Below are 27,004 nucleotides of genomic sequence, written 5' to 3' on the forward strand. Positions count from 1 at the left end.
AAGTAGCAGGATTGAGGGGGGAGGGGGGAAGCCTCCACGGCCACTTTAACTGCTTGTCTGCCATTAAAATCAGCTCTTATGTCTTCAGACAGAAAAAAGGATTTGCACAATCATAATTGATGAAGTATTTACATTAGCAGAATTTTCTTCCGGTGAATATAATACTTTTTAAGTTTTTTAAATAACATTTGCTGTTCTGATTTATATTTTCTCATGTTGCAGGCTGCAATGTGTTATATCCATATAGCTGCTCTTGTATCAGAATATCTGAAAAGAAGAGGTAAGTGAGTAAATAAAAAATTAAACATAAACTTGCAACGCAAAAAGTTAAAGTACAACTGTTTATAAACATAGGATTGTTGTACTTTCCTAGACGGTGAATACCTATCTTAACGCAGTTGTTAGAAGGGATTTGCTGAGTGGAGGCTAAGCAGTTCCCAGAGATAAGGAAGGACAGATGCATTGGTGGACAAGTCACTTGAGCCACTGTTCCACTCTTAATGGTTGACAAAGAGCATCATAGGAAAAGTCTTAGGAGCGGGTCCTGAACATTTGCTGAGGAATGAGCAACATAATGTTGATAATGAGTGAGGGGCAATTAAAAGAAGATTAACATCACTAACTTAAGGTGAGGCATCTTAAAAATAATTGATGTAAAGTGGTAGCAGCAATTACCATGAAATTGTGTATTCAGCGAAGTAAGAGTTCAAGGGGGAGAATTGATTAAAGCTCATGGGACAGCCCTCCAGAAGATGAAGCATCACTTGACCTTAACTTGCAAGTACCAGCTCAGAGACTGTCACCACATGCAGTTTAGAGCGTCAGGTGGAGGGGTCTGCACTGGGAGATTCATCCTGCACAAGTGCACAGGAGAAAGGCCAAGGGAATAGGACAACCAAGGAACCAGCTCGCTAGAGGGCGAGTTCAAATGCAAGCCCTGCTGCAGAGGGCACAGATGTAGATTTTGAGGGCCCAGCCTACAGAAGAAGACTATACACCAGGAATTTATAACTGGTCTGCCTGCCAGCAAGCTTGTGCACAATGTCAGATAGCATGGAGTTGTCCAGCGCCAACTTGTGCAGAGTTGTTGTGCACAGCATCAAAACCATGCAGTCCAGCATGGAGCAAGGCAGGTCTATGAACACTGCAATGGGATCCACAGTGATGGAGTCTCTGGTGACAGCTTTGATGAGAGCTCAGAATGCTGCCATCTTGACTCTGGGATCCAACATCTCCTCTGGCTTTCATAGCATGAAGAAAGGCTTGGATTGGGGCTTCGAGAACATCACATCTCACCTGCACTCTGTTCTCGCGCAGCACATTGGGAGTGCTGAGGCGCCAACCCATGACAGTGGCATTGGCTGCATGGGTAAGGCATCTGCTTTCCTCTCTCAGGATGACAGCGCGCCTGCTCTCCTGCCAGCCTCTCAATCAGTGCCCTTGCTGGTGCCAGACAGCCAGTTGGTCAGACTGCCCCGGTCGAAGCCGAGTCCCAGTAGTCTGCAGATCCTCTATGGCCAGAGCTCCCCCAGGTCGCCCTTCATGGTCACTTCAAGTGCCCTCAGTGGATGATCAGCAACCTACCATTTCCCTTGCTGTAGCCATTGGGAAACCACCTTGTAGGAGCACCAGAACAGACCAATGAGCACAGAATGTAAGCACTAGGGTTTTGCATAAGGGTGCTTTTTAGTTCTCTGTGTTCAATATAAGCAATTGTCAAATGAAGAGTGATGAAGTATCTTGGTGTGTGAACTTTTTTTTGGATTGCTGTTGGTCTTAATATTCCTAATAATGCAAGTGCAACACCCATGAAGGTATACTGTTTGAGGGAATTCAGATGGTGGGTGTAAAGACTGAGTGAGATGGTAGGTGGGACTGTTGTTGAATTGGGGAGAGGAGGGATTCTTCAACTGAATGTCTCATCAATTATTTGCTGCCTTTAGAGCTCCAGCAGCCGGCAGCTTTGCTGGGCCTTTCTCTTCGTCTTGACCCTCTGCTTCCTAGTCTCCTTCTTGCTGTTCCTCCTCCAGTTCTTTCTCCTCTGGTGACTCCAAGATTTGCCCTCTTTGCATGGCAAAGTTGTGTAACATGTAATACATGATGACAAATCTTGAGACTCGCTTGGAGCTGTATTGAAGGACACCTCCAGAGATGTCCAGACAGTGGAACCTTTGTTTTAAAATCCCAATGGACTGCTCTGTCAGAAGTCTGGTAGAGGCATGGCTCTGATTGTAGTTCTTATCAATGTCTGTGCTGGGTTCCTGATAGGAGTCATGAGCCAGGTGGTCTGGGGATATCCTTTATCCCCAAGCAGCCAGCCTGTTATCCTATCATCTGGGTGGAAGGGGGGGTGTTGGGCTGGGGGCTGGGGGCTGGGGGGAGGGGGTTGGTGGAGGAGGGGTTGGTGGAGGAGGGGTTGGTATTGAGAACTGATGCAGGATAGCTACTGACAGAAAACCAGGCACAGACCTGCATAATTCTCTGCCTGTGGTCACACACAAGTTGCATGTTCTAGGCATGGAAGCCCTTCCTGTTGTAGTACATTGCTGGTTGTTCACAGGGAGCACACCGGACTATATGGGTGCAGTCTATGATCCCCTGAACCTGAGGATATCCAGAAATTCGGGCAATTTGCTCACAGCTCTTACCTCTTGCATGGCAGCCTCCATGAGAAAGTGATGAAATCTTGCCACTTAGCAAAGAGTGACCTGCCTGATGGAACTGTGCACAGCAAACTGACTTATATTGCTTATGCCCTCTGTTGCATGCTGGAATGACCCAGAGGCATAATATATGAGAGCAGCATTGACTTTAACAGCCACAGGCAGTGCAGTGCATGTCCTGGTGCTGGGCTTCAATTGTTGCTGCAACAGGTGATGGAGCTCAGTCACTGCCTCGCTGGTGCAGTCTGATGCACTGCTCCTCTATCAGATTCAGTCCAAGATATGTGGTTTCTGAAGACATGCAATGCGTAAGGTCTCCCGCACCTTCCCCTTCTCCGCCTCCTTCCAGCAGCCTCTCCTGGTCTGTGCTGCCTTCCTTGCTGCTGCTGCTCCTCTTCATGTTCCAGTCCCAAAGGCAGACCGAGCAGCATCTTCTAAGATTGTATAGATTCCAATCCTTATGAAGACTGCAGCACCTCAAACTCACTCAACTCGTCAACAGCGAAAACATAGCTAAAAAAGCCTGAAAAGTTGCCCAAAAGCCCACCACCAGCCTATAAAGACTAACCTGAGACTTACCTTAAAGGAGGTGAAGATCCCTTTAAATACCACTGCTGCAGCCTGCTTGCCGATTGTTCCCACCATGATTTGCTGGGCGAGCCTAAGAATGTGTGAATCAGATGCTGCCACATAGTAATATCTCAGAAGGCTTCTAAAGGGGGTGGAGGGCCCTTATTTAAATATTCTGATTAGGCCCCTGCTCCTTTTAGGCGGTCGTCTGGGATGATTAAAGGTCGCCTGATCCAATTTGATAGCCACCGTGCTCTGGGTGCAGATCAGGCCTGATTTTAGGAAGCTTTTCCCTTGTATTATGCCCAAAAAATGGGCGAACTGAGGTTGAATTTCTCCTCCCAAAGGTCTTATGAAATGAATCATTAATAAGGTGCAAGTCTTATGTAGACAAAACTGTGGGATCTATTTAATGTATTGCAGCCTTTAAAATCATATGTGTTTCTTTAACTGTAGTGTCATATTATTACAATACTGCCTTGCTATAGGTTATTGGAAAACAGAAGTGACTCGTTTATCAACCGCCTTCTCTGAGGAATCATGTAACCCTGACAGTAACCAATTACTAACATCACATGAAGGAAGAAGTGAGTGGTCTAACAATGCTTTGTGATATGTGCAGGGGGCAACTCCATGCACATCTCATTAACACTGCAGTGCTTTATTGTCTTTCATGATTACTTCTTGCTAATATGTTTAAACAGATCCAGGTACTCATTTATACTTTACAGTTTTAGCAAGTGTACACTAAACTTTCACGTCAACTGGTTTGCTTTTCTGACACTTCATGTTCTTCATTAATATTAATACATTTTTTTATTTTTCTCTCATATTTGAGTATTAGGTACTCATTTCCCCTTTTTTAAGCTTTTTTGAGAAGAGGGAGATGAGCCAGAAGTCAGTAATTCTAAACACAAACCCAAAGTAGCATTGGCTTTGTTTATGAACAAGTAATAAAAAGTAATCTCTTTCACCGCCAAACGAAACCTGCAGTGCATTATAATACTTCTACTGTTCGACATAACAAATAAAAAAAAATCTCATTCGTAATCTAAAAAAATTAAATCAATTTGTAACTTGTCATCTTTTATTTGGCAATTAAAGAATGCTGCAGTTTTTTATCCTTGATTATTGGCACTGTTAGGATCACAAGCACCTAAAATGTTTGTTATTAATATGAATATTTATATTTGTAGTTTATTTTATATTTCCTACTTCTTGTGTTGCCTGGTGCCAATTATATTCTGTTGCTAAGAGGATGGGTTGAGACTTGCTTCCAGTGTTGTTCTATAGCCAATTGCTGAGAGATGTGTGAAAGTGGTCACTGATCTTTCTATTTGCTCTTCCACCTGTGAGGAAGAATCTGACCTCTGCAGCATGGTTGATTGAGGTCAGAAGATTCACTGTGGGGCAAGTTGCAACCACACAATCCCATACCACCATCCTATCATCAATGGAACAATATTGGGCAGGTCGCATAACGGGCGTTCCAAGTGATACCGCCCATTTTGTGCTATTGTCCAACACGTATTTCTACCCCATTACCCTTAGATAATAATTGTCAACTGAAGAATTCTCTTAGATGGATGTCACCCCATTCTTAGTTGGTCCATTGTACGATGATATTCCAGAAGTCAGGTGCACCAGGTCTCAATATAAAGCAGCAAGTCTGAGGATAAGAAAGTACAAAAAGCCATCAAAAGAAGTATTGTTGCATTTGTGAGGACTCAGATATTGAAGAGAGCTGTCTTCCCTGGCACAAATATTAAGCATATTATGGTAGATAGTAGGCAGTGTCATGGGCCAAGATTTTAGCTCAGAGCCGGGAAGGGGCAGGAAACCCAGAAGTACGGGTTTCCTGGACGTCCTTAAGATTTTGACGTAAGGAAGTCTTTTTTTTGTCGGTTACCCGTCCGACCGGCCAGGCTGGTGTCAGTCAGATGGGAGCAGAGCAAGAAAGAGAGCGTCTTCATGTAAGTGTTCATGTAAGTCTTAGATTGTATGGATAGGGTGCATGGGAGCCCCGGGGGAGGCGGGGGTCAGTCATCGGGGTCAGTCATCGGGGGGGATCGGGGGGTCATTCATTGGAGGTGAGTCATCTGGGCGGGATCGGGGTCAGTCATCGGGGGTCATGGGGAAATCGGTCATTAGGGGGTATTAGGGGTCAGTCATCTGGAGGGGGATCTGGGGTCATGGGGAGAGGTCAGTCATTGGGGGGGGCGATTGGGGGTCAGCCACCAAGGAGGGGGTCAGGATCAGGGGTCATCGTGGGGGGTCACGATTGTTGTGAGGGGGTCGGCAATCGTTGGCGGGCGTCAGCGATCTTTGGGGGGTTACTGCAGGTAGGCTGGTTGGGCCTGGGGAAATTGTTGCAATTTTCAATGCCCCCCGGCCCGTGGTGCCAAACCCTATCCAGTGTACAGTGCATTGAGCTGAAGCTTTCACAAATTTTTCATGTGCTACTTTGCTGAATTTATTGATTCTGCAATGTTTTGAGCCACCTTTTGAATGTTTTGGTCCATAAATCAAAGTCAATTGCTTCACCAGTTAATGGGAATGAAATGATGGTACATTAATTATAAGCTGTTCCTGTTGCAAAGTTAATACAATAATACTGTAGATTAATAGAATGTGTATTTGAGTTTTGGTATATTAGAGAAAGATGAATAGTTAGATTGCACATTAAGTATTAGTAATCAAAATAGAAAGTATACATTAAAATATTTCTTTGCAATATAGTCTGCAGTTATCCTTATTTGAAATTCTATTATTTATCAATACGTTGACCAAGATTAAAAAATATACATGTAATTGAGTTTAACAAAACCTCTTCTCTTAGGTTTGTTTTCAATGGGATGGCCAGCTTTTCAGACTATTACCCCCAATGTGAAAGAAGAGGGGGCAATGAAGGAAGACTGTGGAATGCAGGACACCCCATACACTGAGGTTTGAATCATTGTTACCTTAGTATAAAGAATTGTTTGAGTTGATGAAAAGCAACCATGCTTGCTTCACATCAGTGGTTGCAGGTTTGAGTTCAGTTTTTTATTGCAAAACTAGATAGTTCAGATCATAGAATCATAGGGGTAGAGTTTCCACTAGTAATCCAATCCGGTCAATAATCGGCCGAACCAGTGCAAAAGATCAGGTAATTTTTTCTGTAAGTGAGTTACGCCCAAAACCACTTGCGTTAATGTTTTCTGCAATCTTTTACGCTGGTTCAAGATTTAATTCACCCATATTAGGTCCCGCCCACAAAACTGGCCACGTCCCCAGGTCAAAATTGCAAGATTCCGCCGATTGCGTTAGTTCGGGAAAGCTCTTCAAATTGTGTTCATTTTCTTAGGCGCACAGGTGCTAGTAGGCACATTTTATAAGTTTTTTCACATCAAAAAATATTTAATTTGCTAAGAAACTGACTAGTGTACACCAATGAAACTATTAAATGATTCAGTATAGTTTTTTTGTAAAAGTCATTTTCAGTGATTACTCACAGGTGGAGGACTGGACATCCTGAATAAAAATGCTTATTTTTGGTGATAAACCCATTTTCAGCTCTATCAATAAAACTGCTCCGGGTTACCACTCTTAAATACATCACGGAAAACTTTTTAATGGCAAGGGAAAGAAAGAAACGATTATGTTCTATTACGCTGCTCGATTGCGCTGGTTCATGGAAGATTTCACGTTTGTGATTATGCAAATTAATTTTAGCAAAAACTTGAACTGTACCCTAACCAGCACAATTTCAAGTGCAATTTGGGCGCAATTTCCCAACTGCACCCAAAGCGGAAACTCTACCCCATAGAATTTTACACCACAGAGTTAGACAATTCGGCCCAATGTTCCTTTGCTGGCTCTCCAAAACAGCTATCCACTTAGTCCTGTTCCCTTGTCCCTTCTCCATACCATTTTAAATTGCGCTTTTTAAAATATTTATCTAATTGTCTTTTGAAAGCTATTATACTTTGACCACTGTCTCTGTTAAGATATAGATATAAGATTAAATACAAGAGATTTAGGACAGAGATAAACGTTTTTATGCAGAGTGTTGTGAGGCTGTGGAATACATTACCAGAGTTAATGAATGAATCAGAGATCTTGTCAACATTTCAGAATAGATTAAATAGGTGGGTGAAGGAAAGAGGAATAAAGGAATATGGAGCCAGCACATAGCATTAGGAATACTGCTGATGTGGAGGATAAACACCAATGGGGACTGGTTAGGCCAAAAGGCCTGTTTCCATGCTGTAATTTCTATATATGTATGTAATTCTATACATCTGTAGAAGATGGAGTCTCCATTTTCTGAATTGACCCCTTCCAACAGGCTTGTGGGAAATTGTCTTCATTTTAAAAAATTCCTAGGGGTGAATTTCAAATCAATGGAAATGCGTATCAGGCGGGGTGTATAACAGCCAGTCCGCCACCATCCATTTCCCACCTGGCAGTAAAAGTGAAAATTCACCCCTTCGATTTTAAATAAATCCAGGATGAACTTCTGAAAGACAGTGAGCCGTCCTGTTGTGTCACGCATGCTTGCATTGTGATGCAATTTTATGTAAATGCACATGCATACTCATGTGCTAAACTGGCTCACTGCATTTAGAAGATCATTGTGGGAGCCTGGAGAATTGATAACAGATCCAGAGATCAAGTGGCGTACTGGCTGAATGGAAGCCAATAAGTTTACTTTTGGAAGTGCTATAGGCTGCATTGGACCCACACACGGTGGAGTCATCAGCACTGCAGTAATGTAAAAGCACCATTAGAAACCATAGTTAGTGCAGCCCATTGCCTTTAGGCATTAGGAGTATTTCCCCATTGCTTTGATTAGTGTCCATTAGTCAGTATGAAGTGTAGAGTTCAGTGACACTCATAATCCTCATTGTTTACTTGAGGTACTGACATCCATTTGTCCTTCTGTTTGTGAGCTGGTCCCCAATAATATTAGAATACATGAAAATTGAAACAATATTGATTTTATAAACCAAATGCACTGGTCATTTGGTAAAACAAGATATGAAAATATAGGGTTTACAGTATGTATGATCTTTTCTAATATGTGTAATGCTATTTTTCATTAGCCCCAAAGGAGAAGGATCTTTTCTATTTATTTTAGAAATAAATATTATTTCAGGGACTTCAAACCTTGTAAAAGCTGAAGCCTGGAAGGGTATAATCAGTTGCTGGAAATGTTTCATGTTGTGGAATAAGATGTTGTTGAAGGATCTATGACTCTATGACTCTATGATCCTTTTAATCCAGCTATTTTCCATGTCAATGGTGCAATAGTCAGTATCTTACAGGGTTAATGTAAATATAAAGGTGAAGAAGATTTTTAATCTTTGTTTTTCTTCTTTGTGAATAGGATACCCTCGTGGAGCAGCTGGAGGCATGTGTTGAATACCTGTGGAAATCTGAACGGCATGAACTTATTGCAGATGTCTACAAGCCTGTTATTTTGGTTTATGAGAAAAAGAGAGACTTTAAGGTACATTGTAACCTTTGCTCATCAGTATTGATAACAAGGTCTGTGCTTTCACAATGGGAACAGTTTTTTACTATTGTGCATCCATAATAGCACATGTTTTTCGACCACAACAATGTTATTTCCCATCATCACAACGTTGTTTATTGTTATAATTTTAATCCTAAAAAAGCTATATATTACTGGAAAGAGGGAAATTAGAACTTTATATCATTCAAAGTGCCTATAAACAATTTACTTGGAGCATTTACTATCCAATCAAACTGAAAGGAGCTTCATTTTCTTCAGAAAGTATCTTGCAAAACAGAAACAGGATATCCAATATGATGATGGTCATGGAACATGCTTTAATTTTCCTAATAACTGTATCTTGTAACGGTGTTGTATTTTGAAATGATTTAAAAATATTGTGAAAAGATGCCAGCCTCTGCTGTCACAACCATGTTGAAAGTCTTCCATTTGCCCCTGTGAGTACACCTGCCACATTCCTTCTTAAAGCATTCATTTGGAAAATATTACAGATCTTTGAAATACTGTGCAAAAGTTGGTTATATTGTCACAAAGTCAACATAATTGAGATATTTACTGGGAACCAGGGAATTCTAAATGCATTTTTACTTTATAACTCGAGTTATTGTGCGAAATGCTGTCTGGTAGGAATGTCGTAATTTGTGGCATTTTTTTGGTAACGTAATACTAATTTTGAATTGTATTGGTAAATTTCATAAATTATATAGCTAGGTTGCATCTCGTAATTACCCGATGTTGATTCATATGAATTTTCTTTGTGGGAATTTACACGATAGATGTGAGATAATATAAGTTTATATTGTTTGCTTGAGGCAGTTCTCTAAGGTTTCAGAATTTAGTCTGAAATATTTCTCATGCACTGTCAAACTGCAAGATGAAAGGAAATCGAAGAACTATCTTATTGAATCTTTAGGAATTCCTCCAGGCAACCAGCATAAACTTTCTCGCTCGCTCGCTCACTCACTCACTCACGCTCTCTCTCACTCTCTCACTCACTCTCTCTTGCTCTCTCCCTCACACACACTCTCTCTTTCTTCCTCTCTCTTTCTCTTATTCTCTCTGTTTCTCTTTCATTCTATTTCTCTCTCTCTCGTTAGCTGAGCCTTGACCCCAGTAGCTTCTTTCATACTTCTCAGGCAAAATCTAAACTCTTCTTGACCAAATTTTTTTTTAAAAGATACCAAATATAGTTTTTAAAGTATCTTGATGGATAACTGCCTATAAAATGGTAGAATTTAAGTTTTAATTATGTATTTCTAATAAATTTAAAACATTTTTCTGTTTTAAAAAAAAACATACGGGTCCTTGACTTTATAAATAGTGGCTTGGTGTACAGAAGCAAGGAAGTTATGGCAAACTTTTATAAATCACGTATTTGGCCTCAGCTGGAGTATTGTGTCCAATTCTGGGCACCACACTTTAGGAAGCATGTCTAGGCCTTGGAGAGGGTACGGAGGTGATTTATTAGAGTGGTACCAGGAATAAGGGATTTCAGCTATATGGAGACTGGGGAAGTTGGGGTTGTTCTGTTGGAGCAGAGAACAAGGGGAGATTTAATTAAGGGTGTTCAAAATTATGAAAGGTTTTGAAAGAGTAAATCGGGAGAAACTGTTGCCACTGGCAGGAGGGTCAGTAAACAGAGGACACAGATTTAAGATAATTGGCAAAAGAACCAGGAGGGAGGTGAAGAGAAATTTTTTTACACAGCGAGTTGTTATGATCTGGAATGCACTGCCTGAAAGGGTGGTGGAAGCAGATTCAATAGTAACTTTCAAAAGGGAATTGGATAAATACTTGAAAAGGAAACATTTGTAGGGCTATGGGGAAAGAGCAGGGGAGTGGGACTAATTGGATAGCTCTTTCAAAGAGCCGGCACAGGCACGATAGGCTAAATGGCCTCCTTCATTGCTGCATGATTCTATGATTCAATGAAATTTGTGTTGTGCCCATATGTATGAGTGGAATGAAAAATAATTTTGTATTTTTAACATCTATGAGCAGCTGGGTAATGGAACAGGAATACTGTATATTCCTTTACTAGTATGTATGTCTGATGCATGTCCTATAATTTGAGGTCTTTGTTTAATATTGACAGATATCTTATTAGCAAAAAACAAGGATTGAAGCATCTTTCAGAAGTTTCACCTGATTCCTATCACTTTTTCTGTTAGCACTGTTACATGTTAATGGTCATGAGCACTACTCATGCTATCAAATTATGAATACGAGGGATATTCTTGTAAGTCAGTAATGCAGCTGTAGATTTTTTTCCCAGATAAAATATTGATATAAATCTACAAACATTTCATTCACCACAGAGATTGTCAGAACTGTACTACAACATTCATCGATCCTATCTCAAGATCACAGAGGTTGTACATTCGGAAAAGCGTTTGTTTGGAAGATACTACCGAGTCGCTTTTTATGGACAGGTGAGTGCAATACGATAATGTGACACTGAATATAATTCCTGGTTCAGGACATTGCTTTTGTTCATTTGTGTGCTTTGCATAGCAGTGAAATCTATGAATGTATTCTACATCAAGCTCAATCTCAAATTCAATTTTGAACAGTTTAAAAAAAAATAAAATAAATGTTTCCTGCAGTGTTATTTTGCATCCATAGCAGTGATGTTATGATTATTTGCACCCTGTTATGTAGTGTCTGGATAAATTGCTTTTATAAATATTTTGATCATACTTTATGCTCATCTTTTAAATTAGATTTTGAAATACTTAATGATACACTGTTCCTAACAGTAGATTGTATTTCTTCAGCTGTCTGCGTTGTCTTTTAGAGTGGACGTTTTGTTTTTGTGCTAAATTCTACTGACCCACGATATCACAGGAGGTATAATCTCTGACAAACTTCATGGTCCGTTCCTTTTCCATGTACAATATTGAAGTACTGTATCATTTGATGCAGTTTAAAATCAGATTCATTATGATCCCATACAATCTACTGTTGCTCATCACAAGTAAGAATTTTGAATAATCACCTTGTCATTATGGAGCACAATTTTAACATAATTAGAACCTTCTTGAATATTTGCCTGGACCTGTATCTTAAAGGTGGTATATTATCTAATAGTATAAACCTAATAACACCTAGGACTGATCTAGGTAGTGACCATAACAACAGTACTTTCCCTTGATATTTTGGCCATCCTAAAATATGATGTGTGGAGCCACTTCCGAACAAAGCACACAAATTTCACCTCTCACTTTCTGCTCGCTGAAATCATGCTACAACTTGGATTGTTGGTTTTTATTGCCTTGAGCAAATGGCCACCTGTGTCCATTGTAAAGATAGAAAATGTTTTTTTAATAAACTGCACTGGGCAACTCTCCTCAGTAAGTTCTCTCTGAGATCCATATAAATCATTAGTGTTGAAGTTAAATAAGAGTTTGTACAACACAAACAGTCACAGACATCACCTGAGTAATCGGTCCTTCCCCAAACATTTCTTATGCTTCATAAAAATCATAGTTTTAAACTGAATTGAAAATCTTTAGTGTTCATGTCAGTGATAAAGACACTGCCAGCTAAGAACATTGATTCAATGAAACAAAAAAATCCAATTAAAATCAGAACTAATACTCCATTTTGCATTGTAATATTTAGAAAATGAGGAACAAAAGAGAGGCATTAAGTTCATGTGCTATGATTCAGAAATCTGGACTAATGATTAAGACAGGCTACACCATGGGTGTACCATCTTCATCAAATCTGAACATATGAACATATGAAAATGACAAGCAGGAAAAGACCAGCTGGTCCATCAAGTCCTGCAAACTTTTTCTTAAGTTAACTATTCCTTCATTAGGTGCACCCAGTTACAGTTACTTCCACATATTGATGGCCTCTGTAACTAGAAGTTGTATATTTGTAAGGCCCACCTTTCCAAATATTTATGTTATGTTCTCTTGTTCCATGATTTTTGTCTAATTTAAAAGGTATTCCTATTTTCACTGATTTGTTTTAAAAGTTCTAAATCATATCTTCCCATATCCATCTTAGTTCTTGGGAAAATAATATCGGCTGTCTCAGCTTCTCATTGTAGTATATTTCTGTCCCAGAATAACAGAGCTGTACTTGAACAAATAATAAAACAGCCCCAACTATATCCAAGTAATTGTGCCAGAGAGGGTACAAGCAAAGCTATCAGCATTGCACAAATTGGCTGGGTGAGATTTTCATTGATAAGTGACATGTATACTTGAGGTATTCACTCACACTAAAAACATAAACTGTGTCTGCGGCATAGGCCATAGAGGGATGGTCAAGCCACAGTAATGTAGTCATCTTTCCTCTTTTTATTTTTTTCCCTGTTTTTCTGTTTTTCTTCTTCAAAATTTCAAAATAACCTAATTGGCTATGGGATTTGCAAAAATTTTCTCCTGATTTTTCTTGAGACAGCTAAGGAGATAATCGTCCCCATCATCGCTGCTGAACTGATGGATGGGAATTTAGCAGTAGTAGTAGCTATGGAGATAGGACAACCCAGCATGCATAGTAATAGTGAAAATTATCCATGACATTGATAGGGCCTTCAGTAACACTGATTTCTGAGATAGCCTCATCTCCAAAACAGCCTCCTGATTTCTCCCTCTCTCTAATGCCACTAATTATTGATACAGTTCACACATAGGTATGGTTGGAGATTGTGGTCTTCAAGTAAAAGATTGCGATCTCCTGTGTGAAATCCCTTTGAAAAGTGGCATTGTTGGTGGGCCTGAGAACAAGGGGGAAAGGGTTAAGTCAATAAAATGAGTTATTCAGAGGTCAAAGGATGACATAAGAATATTTGAAAACAAGTGGATCAAGCTCAAACTCTTGATGACACAAACTCTTTAATATTAAAGCTGAGTGTTACGGTGTACAACAGTGTCAATGAATGTTCATAATAGACTGCAACAAGTAGTTAACTAATTGCACTTTTACCCACTACGGTTTCCAAGGTTCTTTTTGTCTAACTATCTAATTCAGTGATGTTTAGCTTTTTGGACTCTGTAAAATATATCCATAGCAAATACTGTTAAACCATATAAATATCAATGTTCTTACCAGTAAGTTGGATGCAGTATTGCTTACTTGTTTGGTTCACCTTGGCTGCAGTATATATACTTCTTTTAATGCAGATTTTTTCCTTTCTTCCACTTCTTCAAGGCTGTGGTAAGTTTTTCTCTCTGTTGCTCTTTTTTTTTTGAAGGCCATTTCATTCCTATACCGATCCTCTAGCCTGCCCTTAATACCACAAATAAATTAACTAACGCTGGTTAGCAATTTAATTCTATTAAAAATTTTGATCAGCATGCTACCTGAGATACAGGAAAATTATACATCTCAGATTGCAACATTACGTTTCTTTTTTAAAATGTGAATAGAAAAATACTAAGTGTTTTCAATAACTACTGCACACTTTTGTCAGTATTTAAATAGACCAGAACAGACCTAGGAATGGAGTTGGGACTGGTCTAGGCTATCTGCAACATGGAAATTGCTACTGAATGTATATTCTGTTTATACCACAACCTCCACTAAGATCAGGAATACTGAGACAGATTGCCATCTCCTGGAGTATATGCATTGCATTGCCCAGATACTAAGTTGCAAGCCCAAAACATATACTGAGTGTCATTTATTGTAAAGTTATTATTTACAATCAGTTATTATTTACACTAGCCTAATGCAAATCTCATTTTTTGCATCCCTAGTCAAGTCAGGTAAAGAGGTACGAATTTATGAACCAGATTAGGATCATATATAAATAACTTTATTTAGTTTGTGCTCTGTGTATTTCACATAGCCTCTCTATTTTCTGTACTCATGCAAGTGAAGAGTAATTCTGTGCTACTGTTTCATCACTGAACAATGAAGTAATGTTAAAATCTGGCACATTTATAACAAATGTCAAGTGTGGATTAAATGAGGCTCTAGAGGCGGTTTTATCTTAAGACTCCCTGGAACAAGAAAAGAAGGAAAGACTTGTATTTATATAACGCCTTACATGACCTCAGGACATCCCAAATGCTTTACAGCCAATGAAGTGCTTTTTGAAGTGTAATCACTGTTGTAATGTAGGAAACGTGGTGGCTAATTTGCACTTAGCAAGTTCCCACAAACAGCAATGAAATAAATGATTAGATCATCTATTTTAGGTATTGTTTGAGGGATAAATGTTGGCCAGGACACTGGAAGGACTCTCCTGCTCTTCTGGAGGGAATTCTCTGTAATTTCTGATAATGTGCCTGTTAGCTAACTTGGAGAATGTAATGTTATCTGCACCCTCCCTTTTGCCCAGGTCTCGATGATAGCACCTCCATGCTATATTTACATTGCAGGTGGCCCTACTCCCTCTGTGGCTTGGAGACCAATCTCAAAAGTTATTTTTTTCCCTGTGCAGTTGGAGGCCTAGAATCACAGACAGCAGTTCACATATGGGTGCTGTGGACTGCCTTCTTGTTCTGGCTAGTCATAAGACTCTCTTTCTACCCATATGTGTTGCTGACTACATGAACCTTCCAACACAGTCCACAGCCAGAAACAAAGTTATGATTGCAACTGACTTTTGAATGATTTTACCTGTCGAATTGTGTGCATACACAGCTGTTTCAGTATTGCCCCTAGTGCTTTAAGCTCTCCCCTTCCCGCCTCACAATGCAGACAGGGTGAATTCAGAGTACCCGGAGCTGAATTAAAAATAGTTCATAACATCATGATCATGGAATCATAGAATGTTAAACACAGAAAAAGTGCATTTGCCCCCTCAAGTCTTCGCCAATGTTTTTGTCCACATGAGGAAGCTAATCTAATCCCACTCTTCTGTTCGCTCAGCACCTATGATATATTCTGCATGGCTCAGTATTAGGTCCCTTGCTTTTTGTGGTATATATTAATGATTTGGACTTAAATGTAGGGGGCATGATTAAGAAGTTTGCAGATGATACAAAAATTGGCCATGTGGTTGATAGTGAGGAGGAAAGCTGTAGACTGCAGGAAGATATCAATGGACTGGTCAGGTGGGCAGAAAAGTGGCAAATGGAATTCAATCTGGAGAAGTGTGAGGTAATGCATTTGGGGAGGGCAAACAAGGCAAGCGAGTACACAATAAATAGGAGGATACTGAGAGGTGTAGAGGAAGTGAGGGACCTTGGAGTGCATGTCCACAGATCCCTGAAGGTAGCAGGATAGGTAGATAAGGTGGTTAAGAAGGTATATGGAATACATTCCATTATTAACTGAGGCATAGAATATAAGAGCAGGGAGGTTATGCTGGAACTATATAAAACACTAGTTAGGCCGTAGTTTGAGAACTGGATACAGTTCTGGTCACCACATTACAGGAAAGAAGTGATTGCACTAGAGAGGGTACAGAGGAGATTTACGAGGATGTTGCCAGGACTGGAGAATTTTAGCTATGAGGAAAGATTGGATAGGCTGGGGTTGTTTTCTTTGGAACAGAGGAGGCTGAGGGGTGATTTTAATTCAGGTGTACAAAATTATGAAGGATCTAGGTAGAGTGGATAGGAAGGACCTATTTCCCTTAGCAGAGAGGTCAATAACCAGGGGGCATAGATTTAAAATGATTGGTAGAAGGATTAGAGGGGAGCTGAGGAAAAAAAAATTCACCCAGAGGGTGGTGGGGATCTGGAACTCTCTGCCTGAAAGGGTGGTAGAGGCAGAAACCCTCAACACATTTAAAAAGTACCTGGATATGCACCTGAAGTGCCACAACCGACAAGACTATGGACCAAGTGCTGGAAAGTGGGATTAGGCTGGGTGGCTCATTTTCAGCCGGCGTGGACAAGATGGGCCGAATGGCCTCCTGTGCTGTAAATTTTCTATGATTCTATTAGAAATCTTACATTTGTGCGCATGTCCAATCTGCAAAACCTTATTTCCTGTTGTTAAATTTTTGTCACACGTTTGTGTCATCTTTTCCCATTATAAGTTCCTATGTCCACACATAATGTAATCTTGTCACAGTACAATTACACCATCCCACCAATGGTGGCACTGTAACATCTCCCAGCTCCTTAGCCTGCACTGCAGAGAAACTCTTATATTCCAACCAACTCTACTTCTCTGCACCCCAAATTTCTGAATGTTTGTAATTTAACTACAAAAAATATAAAATCAAAGTATTATATAAAAATAAGGGCAGAATGTATGATTTTATAATAGTGACTGAATTATGAGTGTGTGTTCTGATCCAATTTTCCCCCGCCCTCAAACCCCACTCCACCCAAAGACTACACTTGGTTTTGACTTCCCATGTGCAATGCCATAATAGATCGACTAGTACCCTTTAGCATTCCTCTTTTCAAGAAACTTATCAAATTCCCCCTTTAAAAAAAGAACAACAATGGTGTGTGGCAGACAATTCCACATTATAACTGAGACTCTGTGCAAAGAATTTTTTTCCAACTTCTCCTTTTAATTCTTTTCATGATTATCTGAAATATATGCCCTCACAATACTGTCTTGCTGACTAATGGAAACATTCTATTGCTATTTACCTATCATAATCCTTATTAATTTTGAAAACCTCCATTAGGTCACACCATAACTTTCTCAACTGTAGTGAAAAGAAGTCTTAACTTCTCATGTCTGTTTATAGCTGTAATCCCTCAATATAGCACACTACTCCACCTTTCCCAGTGCATTTAATTTAAAGTTCATTTTCCTTTATCTGTCTATATACAGGGAATTGCTGCAGTATTTCCACCAATGATTTAATTCTAATTAGTTTCCAACTTGCTCACTCAAGGAGAGGCTGAGTATTTTCTTGAGCATGTGATGCCTAAGTATTTGAATGAAACCAGCTGTCCCAAGTGTAGACTATCTCCAACACTACAAATGATGGAGGAGTGAGAAAACTCAGCATTTGGCCCAGATGATTATCCATGTTTATCCAGTAGATCTTTTTATTCTAACACTCAATTTGCAAGATGCAGTTTTATTCAGAAACATTAAATGTGGTTTTTTTATTTGCAATTGTACTTGAAAAAATGACTCATTTGCTGGTGCATTTTTTTAACGGATGGATTTTGATTATATCAGTCAATTTAGAGGACATGTCCATAACTTTAACTGAACGATATGGAAGAAAATGAAAATAAATTGTATTGGAGCTTGAAACTTACGCAATAATGAGTAACTAAAAAAAAATGATGGAATAGTTCTTTTCAGATTAAAAATAAAGTTTTTTTTAGAAAAGATTTGGGTATTGAGAAAACAAGTTGTGCCAAATCTAGAAATGACAACAGCATTTAAAATGGAATACAGTGGAGCAAAAACAAGACCCCGTGAAACTCCTGAGCAGTAAAGTACCAAGATTTGGCTTATTAAACTAATTTGAAATCTGAAACAATTAATTTGTGTACTTCTCTTGGAATCCTATTTTCAACACTACCTTCAGTCACCTCTCCTAACTGCTCTATTACTGCTTGGTATCTACACTCTCCATTGTCCTTGGACATTTTATTATGTTAAAGGTGCAATTTTGTATTGAAACCAAAATGTTCTTCACAGTGGCACTTCTTGAAGGGTTTGGTGCTGATTTCAGAAGGTGTCACAGAATGTTGGTCTGGCAGTGGTTGTGGAGCAGCTGTTTAGTACAGAATTATTCCTTATTATTCGTGAGTTGGAAAAAATAGTCAGTGGGAGACATAAGTGTTAAATTCTACTCGCCTGATAGTGACATTCTCCTTTAATGGGTTTGTTAATCCTGATGCAATGTGACACTTACATGGCACCACACATGGTCATTCTAGCCCTCATCATTTGTGTCTTGCATTGTGGCCAAATAACACAAGGGTTTTAAATATCACACTGCAGTCCTATCAACCTTGTTAGACTTCCCTCCCATCTGGCTTGCATTCTGTGCTTTAACAAGGACTAGGATGTATGAAATATACAATACTATCACACATATAACAAAGGAAATGATGCATTTAAGGCATTACATTAAAATTGATGTCCTATTTCCATTCAAGATACTTGAATGGAAATGGGACATTAATTTTAATGTAACTCATACAAGTTACAAGGATCTAAACTACACATCACAAAAAAAAGGAAGGAAAAGTTTCCACTTGAATCTAGCAATAATATATCAGCTGCAGTAAGCCGTTTGAAAGAGCTAGTGTTTGGATGCTATTATGTTTTATGCTTCTTAGAAGTAAGTGGTTTGCCAGTGTTATTTTAGATAAGGCTAATCTCTGAACAATATCAGACTTTTTATTAGGTACTTCAAATGATTTTTGGTATCTTATCCATTAGGACATTCAAAAGTGAATAACTGTCTGATGTCAATACCCTGAGTATTATGTTTCAGCTCAGAGCGAGCTGTTTTTTAAAAAGAAAGCTTTTTCTTGTAACTTCCAGAAGACACCACATGGTGGCAATATTTATTAACAAATTAATACAGTGCTGTTTTAACATGTTATAGAAATTCTGGGTTTATTAACCTGTAATCCACAGCTATCAACATGTTGTGTCCAACCGTTATGTACAATTAGAATAGTTGCATGTGATTGGAAATGCTAATCCTGTGTCACGCTTTCATGGCTTTGTCAGATTTAAAATAAAATAATTACTCAAATTTCACTAAAGTGGCTAATGTATTAATAAAGCTACTATTAAAAGACCAATGCATATCGAATTCACAACACAAAATTAAAGTAAAAATGAAGTTGAAATCTTTAGTTAAATAATATTTAAACTCTTTTATTAACCTAGAGATTTCTGACAAATTTGCAGGGTTTTGTAAAACTGTTATCTTGTGTGAAAGATGTTTTAAGAAAAAGTACTGCCAATCTTTTCTGCAATAAACACTGAAATATCATAAATCCCTCAAGGATTGTTATTTCTACTTAATTATATAAATCATGTGGTAGTAGTGTGCTGCAATTGGCCTCAGAAACCATGGCTTATGGGAAAAATCAGCCATGGTTACAGCTCCTGAACACCAACTATGTGACCCTTGCCACAATTAATCGTATGTCAGGGTTGTGCTTGATTGTGATGTCTCCACAAACAGATAAGCTGTTGATATTCCATAGAGACTTATGAAAAGTGGCAATTTGGGCAAGGTATCAAAACACTTTTGTCACCCATGGATCTGTACTTCAGGATAAGTCAATATTCAGGAGAATTGGGGGAAAAAGGAGAAAATTGGGGAGAATCAATCAATAAATAAAAGATTTTTCAAGCAGTAGCGTTATATAAATGTATTTACTTTTAATATTTTAAGTATTATTGGAATGTAATCTTTGGAAGTGAAAGAAATGATAAGATTCCTGTAAACAGTAAGGTGTAAAGGGAATTGAGCACGAGTTAAGCTATTAAACATAAGCATGTGGCTTCAATGTAAAGGTCATGGGAATTTCTAACAAAACATTAATTCTATATAAATGGGAAGGTTATAGGTTAAGATCCTGTACCAGGTATGTGAGCAGAATCAATCACTGATTGTATACAGCAGGAGGTACATGCTCAACCTGGGCACTGGAACAGTTATCAATTTCTGCAAGAATTAACAAGCTACAAATGGATTAAAATTTTTGTTAAACTTCTCTAATGAGTCATTAATGAACCACTCCAGAGAAAACTAGAACTGGAGAATACACAAAAGACCTATTGACGTGAGCAGACCTCAGGAGTGTCACTTTTGTTATTTAGTTGGGTCTGCCCATTGAATAAATATGATATCCAAAGGATTCTTGACATGTCTTTTGTGCATAACGTACAACAAGATCAACTTGCATTTAGGTAATGCCTTTAATGTAGAAAAATGTCCCATAGGGCTTCACAAAGGCGTAATCAAAAAAATGAATGCCAAACCGAGAAAGGAGAGATTGAGGGGTGCCCAATAGCTTGGTCAAAGAAGTGGATTTCAAGAAGGGTATTGAAGGAGAGGAGAGAGGTGGAGAGGTTTAGGGATGGAATTCCAAAGGGTGGTTCAAGGCAATGGTGGAGCAAAGAGTGGGGATGATGCACACATGAAGAATGCAGAGTTTGGGGTGAGTGGGGTGGTGGGGGGTTGGAACACTGAGCTAGGGAGGGGTGAGGCCATGAAGAAAATTAAACATGAAGATGAGATTTTTAAATTTGAGGTATTGGGGGACTGGCAGTAAATGTGAACACAGGGTTAATGGGCGAGTGTGACTTGGTGTGGGATAGGATACGGGCAGCATGGAAATAAACAGAAGTAATTTCAAATACTTTCAAAGAATTGGACATTTTTTAGAAAACAATTAATAAAAATGGAGTAGATTTTTTTGCAGATTAAGTTGATGCAGCATGTAGTCACGTCTTGACACAGTAACAGCAATAACTTGCATTTATATAATGCTTTTAATGTAGAAAAGCATCTCAAGGTGATTCATAATTATTTTAAAAGTCAGTAGTTCTGTGGTTATTGTCTAAAGCAGTAAGTAGGGAACTAATTGTTTGGTTTAGATTTCCTGTTCATGGGTGGCAGTGTGGTTGCTGGGGCAACTTTTGTTGTGTGGTGCTCAGTATACTGTGGTTGTTGGCTGCCACACTGAGCATGCCCATTTATGGAAGAAAATTTATATCATAAAAATCCAATGCCATGAGTTTTCTTTCATTAACTGAATGTTGCAGTTAATGGGAAAAGCTACATAGCAGCCCCTTACTGCTGTAATTTATATCTTTGTTTCCAAAGTGGAACTGAAGCAATGCCTTTTTTAAAATTATGCATCTAAAGAATAAATGAATTGTATTTATACGTTGAAGGTGTATAATCATATTACACCCTCCTCAAACAGTGTGAAGACGTGCAGTTGGTTTATTGCCATCAATCTGTGCATGTGCTAAACAAGTTATCACGTTAGAGGATTGAGTGTGCATGCATTAATTGGGGCAGCAGTGCCATGCGTAATTTGGTTTAAGAATTTCTGGGAAGGGGGAAAAGGTTCAGAAGTTGGTGATTGTTAAGCCCAGACCAAATTAGTATTTTCCCAGCTCTGGATAGAGCCAACACATTACTCCTTCAGGTTGGAAAGTATTGCAAAGGCACTTAGTGCACAGGTTTGGTATGGAAGGAGCATGGTGGTGCCATAGTGAGGAGAATGTACTATCTTGCTGCAGTCAGTGATAATTGTGCCAGTCTGTGTACTACAGAGGTCCCTCCTGGGAAAGAAGCTGAGCAATTCCTGGGTGGTTGTCAGGCTCTTGTGGCTTCTAGAACCCTCATCAAAGAGTGCTGGAGGTTATGGCAATAACAGAGAGTGTGGTAGTGTACTCTTGAGGCCACAGGCCTTCCTAGATTCCTGTAACAGACAGGGATGGAACTTGTGAAGCTTGTTTGGGTGTAATATGTCTTGCATATTATTTAAATTAGCCCTCTGCATTCTGCTCATGGAGAAGTTGAGGTTGAGTGATTTCATATCTCTCCTGTCGCTCTGCTGAGAAGGAGCTAGGTCCATATCTCATTTCTGGGACTCTCTCGAACTTTCTTCTCATAGCCGATGTAATATCGTGAGATTAGTACAGTTGAAAATATGATAATGGTGTGTGGTTAAAAAAAGAAAAAATGCTGATCCATGACTCCACAATCACCTCTGTGCTGTTAGATTGCTTACCTGACATTAAGTCATGGATGAGCTGGATTACCTCCAATTGAACATGAGGAAGGCTGAAGCCATTCTATTTGGTTTCTGCCAAAACATTCTTACCCTTGCTCCTGATTCCATTCCCCACCCTAGCTGTTTACTAAAGCTGAACCAAATAGCATTCAAACGCTACTTTTACGGTGGCAGAGCCTTCAGCCACCTTGGCCCTATTCTCTCAACAGCCTCCCTAAGTTCCTCTGCCAGGCTACTTCTCTATCTGCCATAAAACATCTCCTCAAAACCTATCTTTTTGACCATACTTTCAGTCACTTCTCCTAACTCTGGTCTTCTCTGTGAAGCTTCTTGGGATGTTCTTCTATGTTAAAGGCAAAATATGAATGTGAGTTGTTCCTGTTGATATAAATTTGGGGTTGGCTTAAATTTTAATGCTGAATTGTAGCATATCTGGATATAGAATCATAAAAAGGTTACAGCACGGAAGGAGGCCATTCGGCCCATCGAGTCCGCGCCAGCTCTATGCAAGAGCAATCCAGCTAGTCCCACTCCCCCGCCCTATCCCTGTAGTCCTGCAATTTTTTTTCCTTTTTAGTACTTATCCAGTTCCCTTTTGAAGGCCATGATTGAATCTGCCTCCACCACTCCTTCAGGCAGTGCATTCCAGATCTTAATGATTCGCTGTGTAAAAAAAAGTTTTTCCTCATGTGACCTTTGATTCTTTTGTCAATCACTTTAAATCTATATCCTCTGGTTCTTGACCCTTCTGCCAATGGAAACAGTTTCTCTCTATCTACTCTGTCTGGACCCTTCATGATTTTGAATACCTCTATCAAATCTCTTCGCAACCATCTCTGTTCCAAGGAGAACAACCCTAGCTTCTCCAGGCTATCCACGTAACTAAAGTCCTTCATCCCTGGAACCATTCTAGTAAATCTCTTTTGCACCCTCTCTGAGGCCTTCACATCTTTCCTAAAGTGCAGTGCGCAGAACTGTGCACAATACTCCAGTTGTGGCCGAACCAGTGTTTTATAAAATAAAAATTCAATATTATTGAATTAGTTCTGTATTATATCCAAATAATAAAAACTAATCTATTAATATTTTAATGACTTTCTTGCTGATTGAACAAAACTGAGTGCTTGAACTCACATCATACAAAGGGGTTTCAAATTCAGAAAATGCATCAATGTCAAAAAGTATATTTGATCATTTTTTTCTTGTTTTTCTTCCCATTCTTTTTATGCCACTTATCTTCCCTCCCCATCTCTTGGGAAGGCATTTATTTCTTTCTGGGGTTTAATTCCACTCCCACACATTGCCTTCTGGAACTTCACCCAATGGGTCCTTATTCATACGTAAACCGAGGCATTGAGGGGGGAATATTAACTGGAAGCTTGTTTCGGGCGGAGCAAGTGTTAATCCATCCCCCCAACTGTATCAATATTTTAACTCCCGGATCTCATTTGCATCCCTCTGTCTGCTCAAAATGGGCGAAATGAGGCCCATGGCCAGCTGGTTAAAATTGCAGAGCCCAGAGGCTGCCCGCCAGCTGGAATGTAAGTGGGGTGGGGAAGGGGATTTCGGCAGGATTTTGCGGTTGGGGAGAGTTGACGGACCCGGGACAGCTGAGACCAAGACTTTCCTTTTGGGACCCAGGGAAGCACTCTTACTTCTCCCAGCCCTGCAAAGGAAAGTTGAACACTTGCCTTTTGTGGCCTTTTCAGTCATCCGAGCAGCTTTCACTGAGCGAGGTGACTGCGGCGGTGCCCTGCTAAGACGTGGTTAAAAGGCTATCCTATTGATGTGATAGGACCCTGGTTAGCCTACGTGAATAAGGCTTTCTCCTGATTTAGGCGGGCGCCTCATCCACCGCCAAAAACAATGGCATTAAAATCTCTGCAGTGGGTGATTGGAGCAGATAACTTACCCATTCTTTGACTGACCACACACATTTTCCGCTGGTCAGGGGGAGTTAAAATCCACTAATGTTCATTTCCAATAAAGGTCAGTGGATACCGACCCCAGGAGCAGGAATCCTGGCTAATTATTTTCCCCCTTCCTAACCCAGAAACGATTGAAAACAGTACAGGCCAGGGATTAAACCTGGGGCTTTCTGGTTTGTATGGTACTGTTACGCACTGTCACTCACCAGTTAAACTATCGTAGGAAACCTGTGTTTTGATTTCAGTATTTGTTTTTTTATTTGTCAGGCATTTTTTGAAGAAGATGACAGCAAAGAGTATATTTATAAAGAACCCAAGCTAACTGGACTCTCAGAAATTTCCCAGAGGTTGTTGAAACTGTACTCAGATAAATATGGAGCAGAGAATGTGAAAATGATCCAAGATTCCAACAAGGTAAATGCTGCATACACAACCCAGGCAGCTTTTGGATGAATTAGTGGTATTGTCATATAAAACCCGAGTATAATAACATTAAGCAATTACAATTAGACACTATATATAAAAGTATCTGCTATATCTTATAAATGAACAACTTAAAATTCTGAAATTTTGAAATGCAAATCATTTTTAATAAAAATTATCACTAATTTTGCATAAGTAGAAAAAAATGCAGCAATTAACCATCTTTATTTGAAGATTTGTGTCATGCATCTCAGATGTGGTGTTGTTTTCACTCAGGTCAATCCCAAAGACTTGGATTCAAAGTTCGCATATATCCAGGTTACCTACGTCACACCGTATTTCGATGATAAAGAACTCATTGAAAGGAGAACGGACTTTGAAAGACATCACAACATCAAACGTTTTGTGTTTGAAACCCCTTTTACAATGTCTGGAAAAAAACACGGGGGAGTAGAAGAACAATGCAAGAGAAGGACAATCTTAACAAGTGTGTAATGATTTCAAAATGCAGAGAACAAGTTCCTCATGTTTATCAGCTTTGATCATTAACAGGGTGCTTGATGTAACCTAAATAGTTTAAAACAAAAAAATCTATAGTAGAATTTCCATATATTGACCAATCCAAATCAGTGAATTAATTATTAATCAAAAATTAATCAAAATTAAAAGAATTATTCTTTGAACCATGTAGATCTGTTCTGTAATTAAATAAGTGAGGGGAGAATTTCTGCAGGGTTCTCCCAATCTCCCATTGTAACTTCGGCAGATCGGCAGAAACCCCTTTTAGCCTTTTAGCTGTTTCTCCAGAGATTCCGCCAAAGTTACAACAGTAGATCGGGAAACTGTCACAGAAATTTCAGGTGATGGTGTTAATTCCACAGATAATGACATGAACCTAGTAAGACATTAATTATAATCATTTGATTAGTTTAAAGGATTTTATTTCAAAAGTCAGTTTATAATATTCAGGTTCCAAGGATGTTTTCATATTATATGAGATTGATAGGTGATTTGTTTTCTCTCTAATATAATGTAAAGTAAACTGCAAGCTGAGTTGGGACAGCATTTTAACATAATTTGATGCAAGAACACACAAAGAGGGAGAAATTGTTTCTCGTAGGGCTTGTTTTAGGGGGACAAGTTTGAATTGGGCAGACTAATTTTGGGTTGCAATTTCTCACACTCAATCTCACATAGAAGAGCAACTTCCAAGTATCCAGAGCACCCACCTGAAACACTTGTTTTCACATTTCAGGGGCTTACAATTAGCATTGTTTTTGAGCTATCAACTTTTTTAGTGCTTTGTCACCTTTTTTGAAGTAGTTGGTCGACTTTTGCGGGTTTTCTAGGTTGGCTAGTATGATGTCCTAACATTGGCACTTCCAGCAGAGTTCAGTAAATAACAGTTAGGAGTGGGAACAGTAGCCAGGTTTTCCCCTTCCCTCGCACGAGGATACCAAGGTCAATTGTAGTGCCCCACTGCTGCCAAGATAATAATGTTGGCTGACTCAACATAGGCCAAGGATTGAACTTGGAACCTCTTGGTCTGAATGGCTCAGTGCCACGGCAGATGATGCATTTATCAATGACTGCATGATGATACTAATTAGTTTTCTGTAATTTGTGGAAATGTAGCTTTATTATACTTTCATTTCAAAAGTATATTTGGTTTGTTGATGCAGCTAGCCAGACATTTCCATATGTTAAGAAGAGAATTCAAGTTGTTGACCAGCAGAGCACAGAGCTGAATCCCATTGAGGTGGCAATTGATGAAATGTCAAGGAAGGTTTCAGAACTGAATCACCTGTGCTATATGGATGATGTGGACATGATTCGTCTCCAACTCAAACTACAGGGAAGCGTCAGTGCCAAGGTAACCGTATTTGTGTTGGAAGTAATTTTTAAAATGTTTTTATGTTTGTGTGTTTATGCAAAGTGAGAGATCGTATCCCATTTTACTGGAAGACAAATTACACATTTTCAGTTCTTTGTGGATAGATCTTGACCAACATATTCCTTTACTTTATAACAATGAAATACATACATTTACATAATCATCACCTATTGACCAGGAGAGATGGAAATTATTTGTGAAAATAAGGAAAGAAAATTGTGTTTATGTAGTGCCTGTTATGTCCCTTGGATGTCCAAAGCACTTCTCGGGATATGAGTATTGCTGGCAAAGCTGCATTTATTGCCCATCACTAGTTATCCCAAGAAGGCGGTGGTAGGCCTTCTCCTTAAACCGCTGCAGTTCTTATGGTGATGGTACTCCCATTG

General features: G+C 39.2%; 1 protein-coding gene across 5 annotated transcripts in view; it reads left to right on the plus strand.

The window, feature by feature from the left end:
• dock10 (dedicator of cytokinesis 10) overlaps nucleotides 1–27,004 on the plus strand; it is a 262,430-nt gene that overhangs the window by 222,517 nt on the left and 12,909 nt on the right. For all 5 annotated transcript variants that reach the window (XM_067995400.1, XM_067995403.1, XM_067995401.1 and 2 more), the window contains exons 45-52: nucleotides 223–280; nucleotides 3,722–3,820; nucleotides 6,073–6,179; nucleotides 8,605–8,727; nucleotides 11,073–11,186; nucleotides 24,569–24,715; nucleotides 25,001–25,211; nucleotides 26,407–26,597. In XM_067995400.1, the coding sequence (XP_067851501.1) occupies nucleotides 223–280; nucleotides 3,722–3,820; nucleotides 6,073–6,179; nucleotides 8,605–8,727; nucleotides 11,073–11,186; nucleotides 24,569–24,715; nucleotides 25,001–25,211; nucleotides 26,407–26,597 (1,050 nt within the window). The remainder of the gene's footprint in view (nucleotides 1–222; nucleotides 281–3,721; nucleotides 3,821–6,072; nucleotides 6,180–8,604; nucleotides 8,728–11,072; nucleotides 11,187–24,568; nucleotides 24,716–25,000; nucleotides 25,212–26,406; nucleotides 26,598–27,004) is intronic.

This window comes from Heptranchias perlo, chromosome 13 (genome assembly GCF_035084215.1).
Source record: "Heptranchias perlo isolate sHepPer1 chromosome 13, sHepPer1.hap1, whole genome shotgun sequence".
In the NCBI taxonomy this organism is placed as follows: domain Eukaryota; kingdom Metazoa; phylum Chordata; class Chondrichthyes; order Hexanchiformes; family Hexanchidae; genus Heptranchias; species Heptranchias perlo.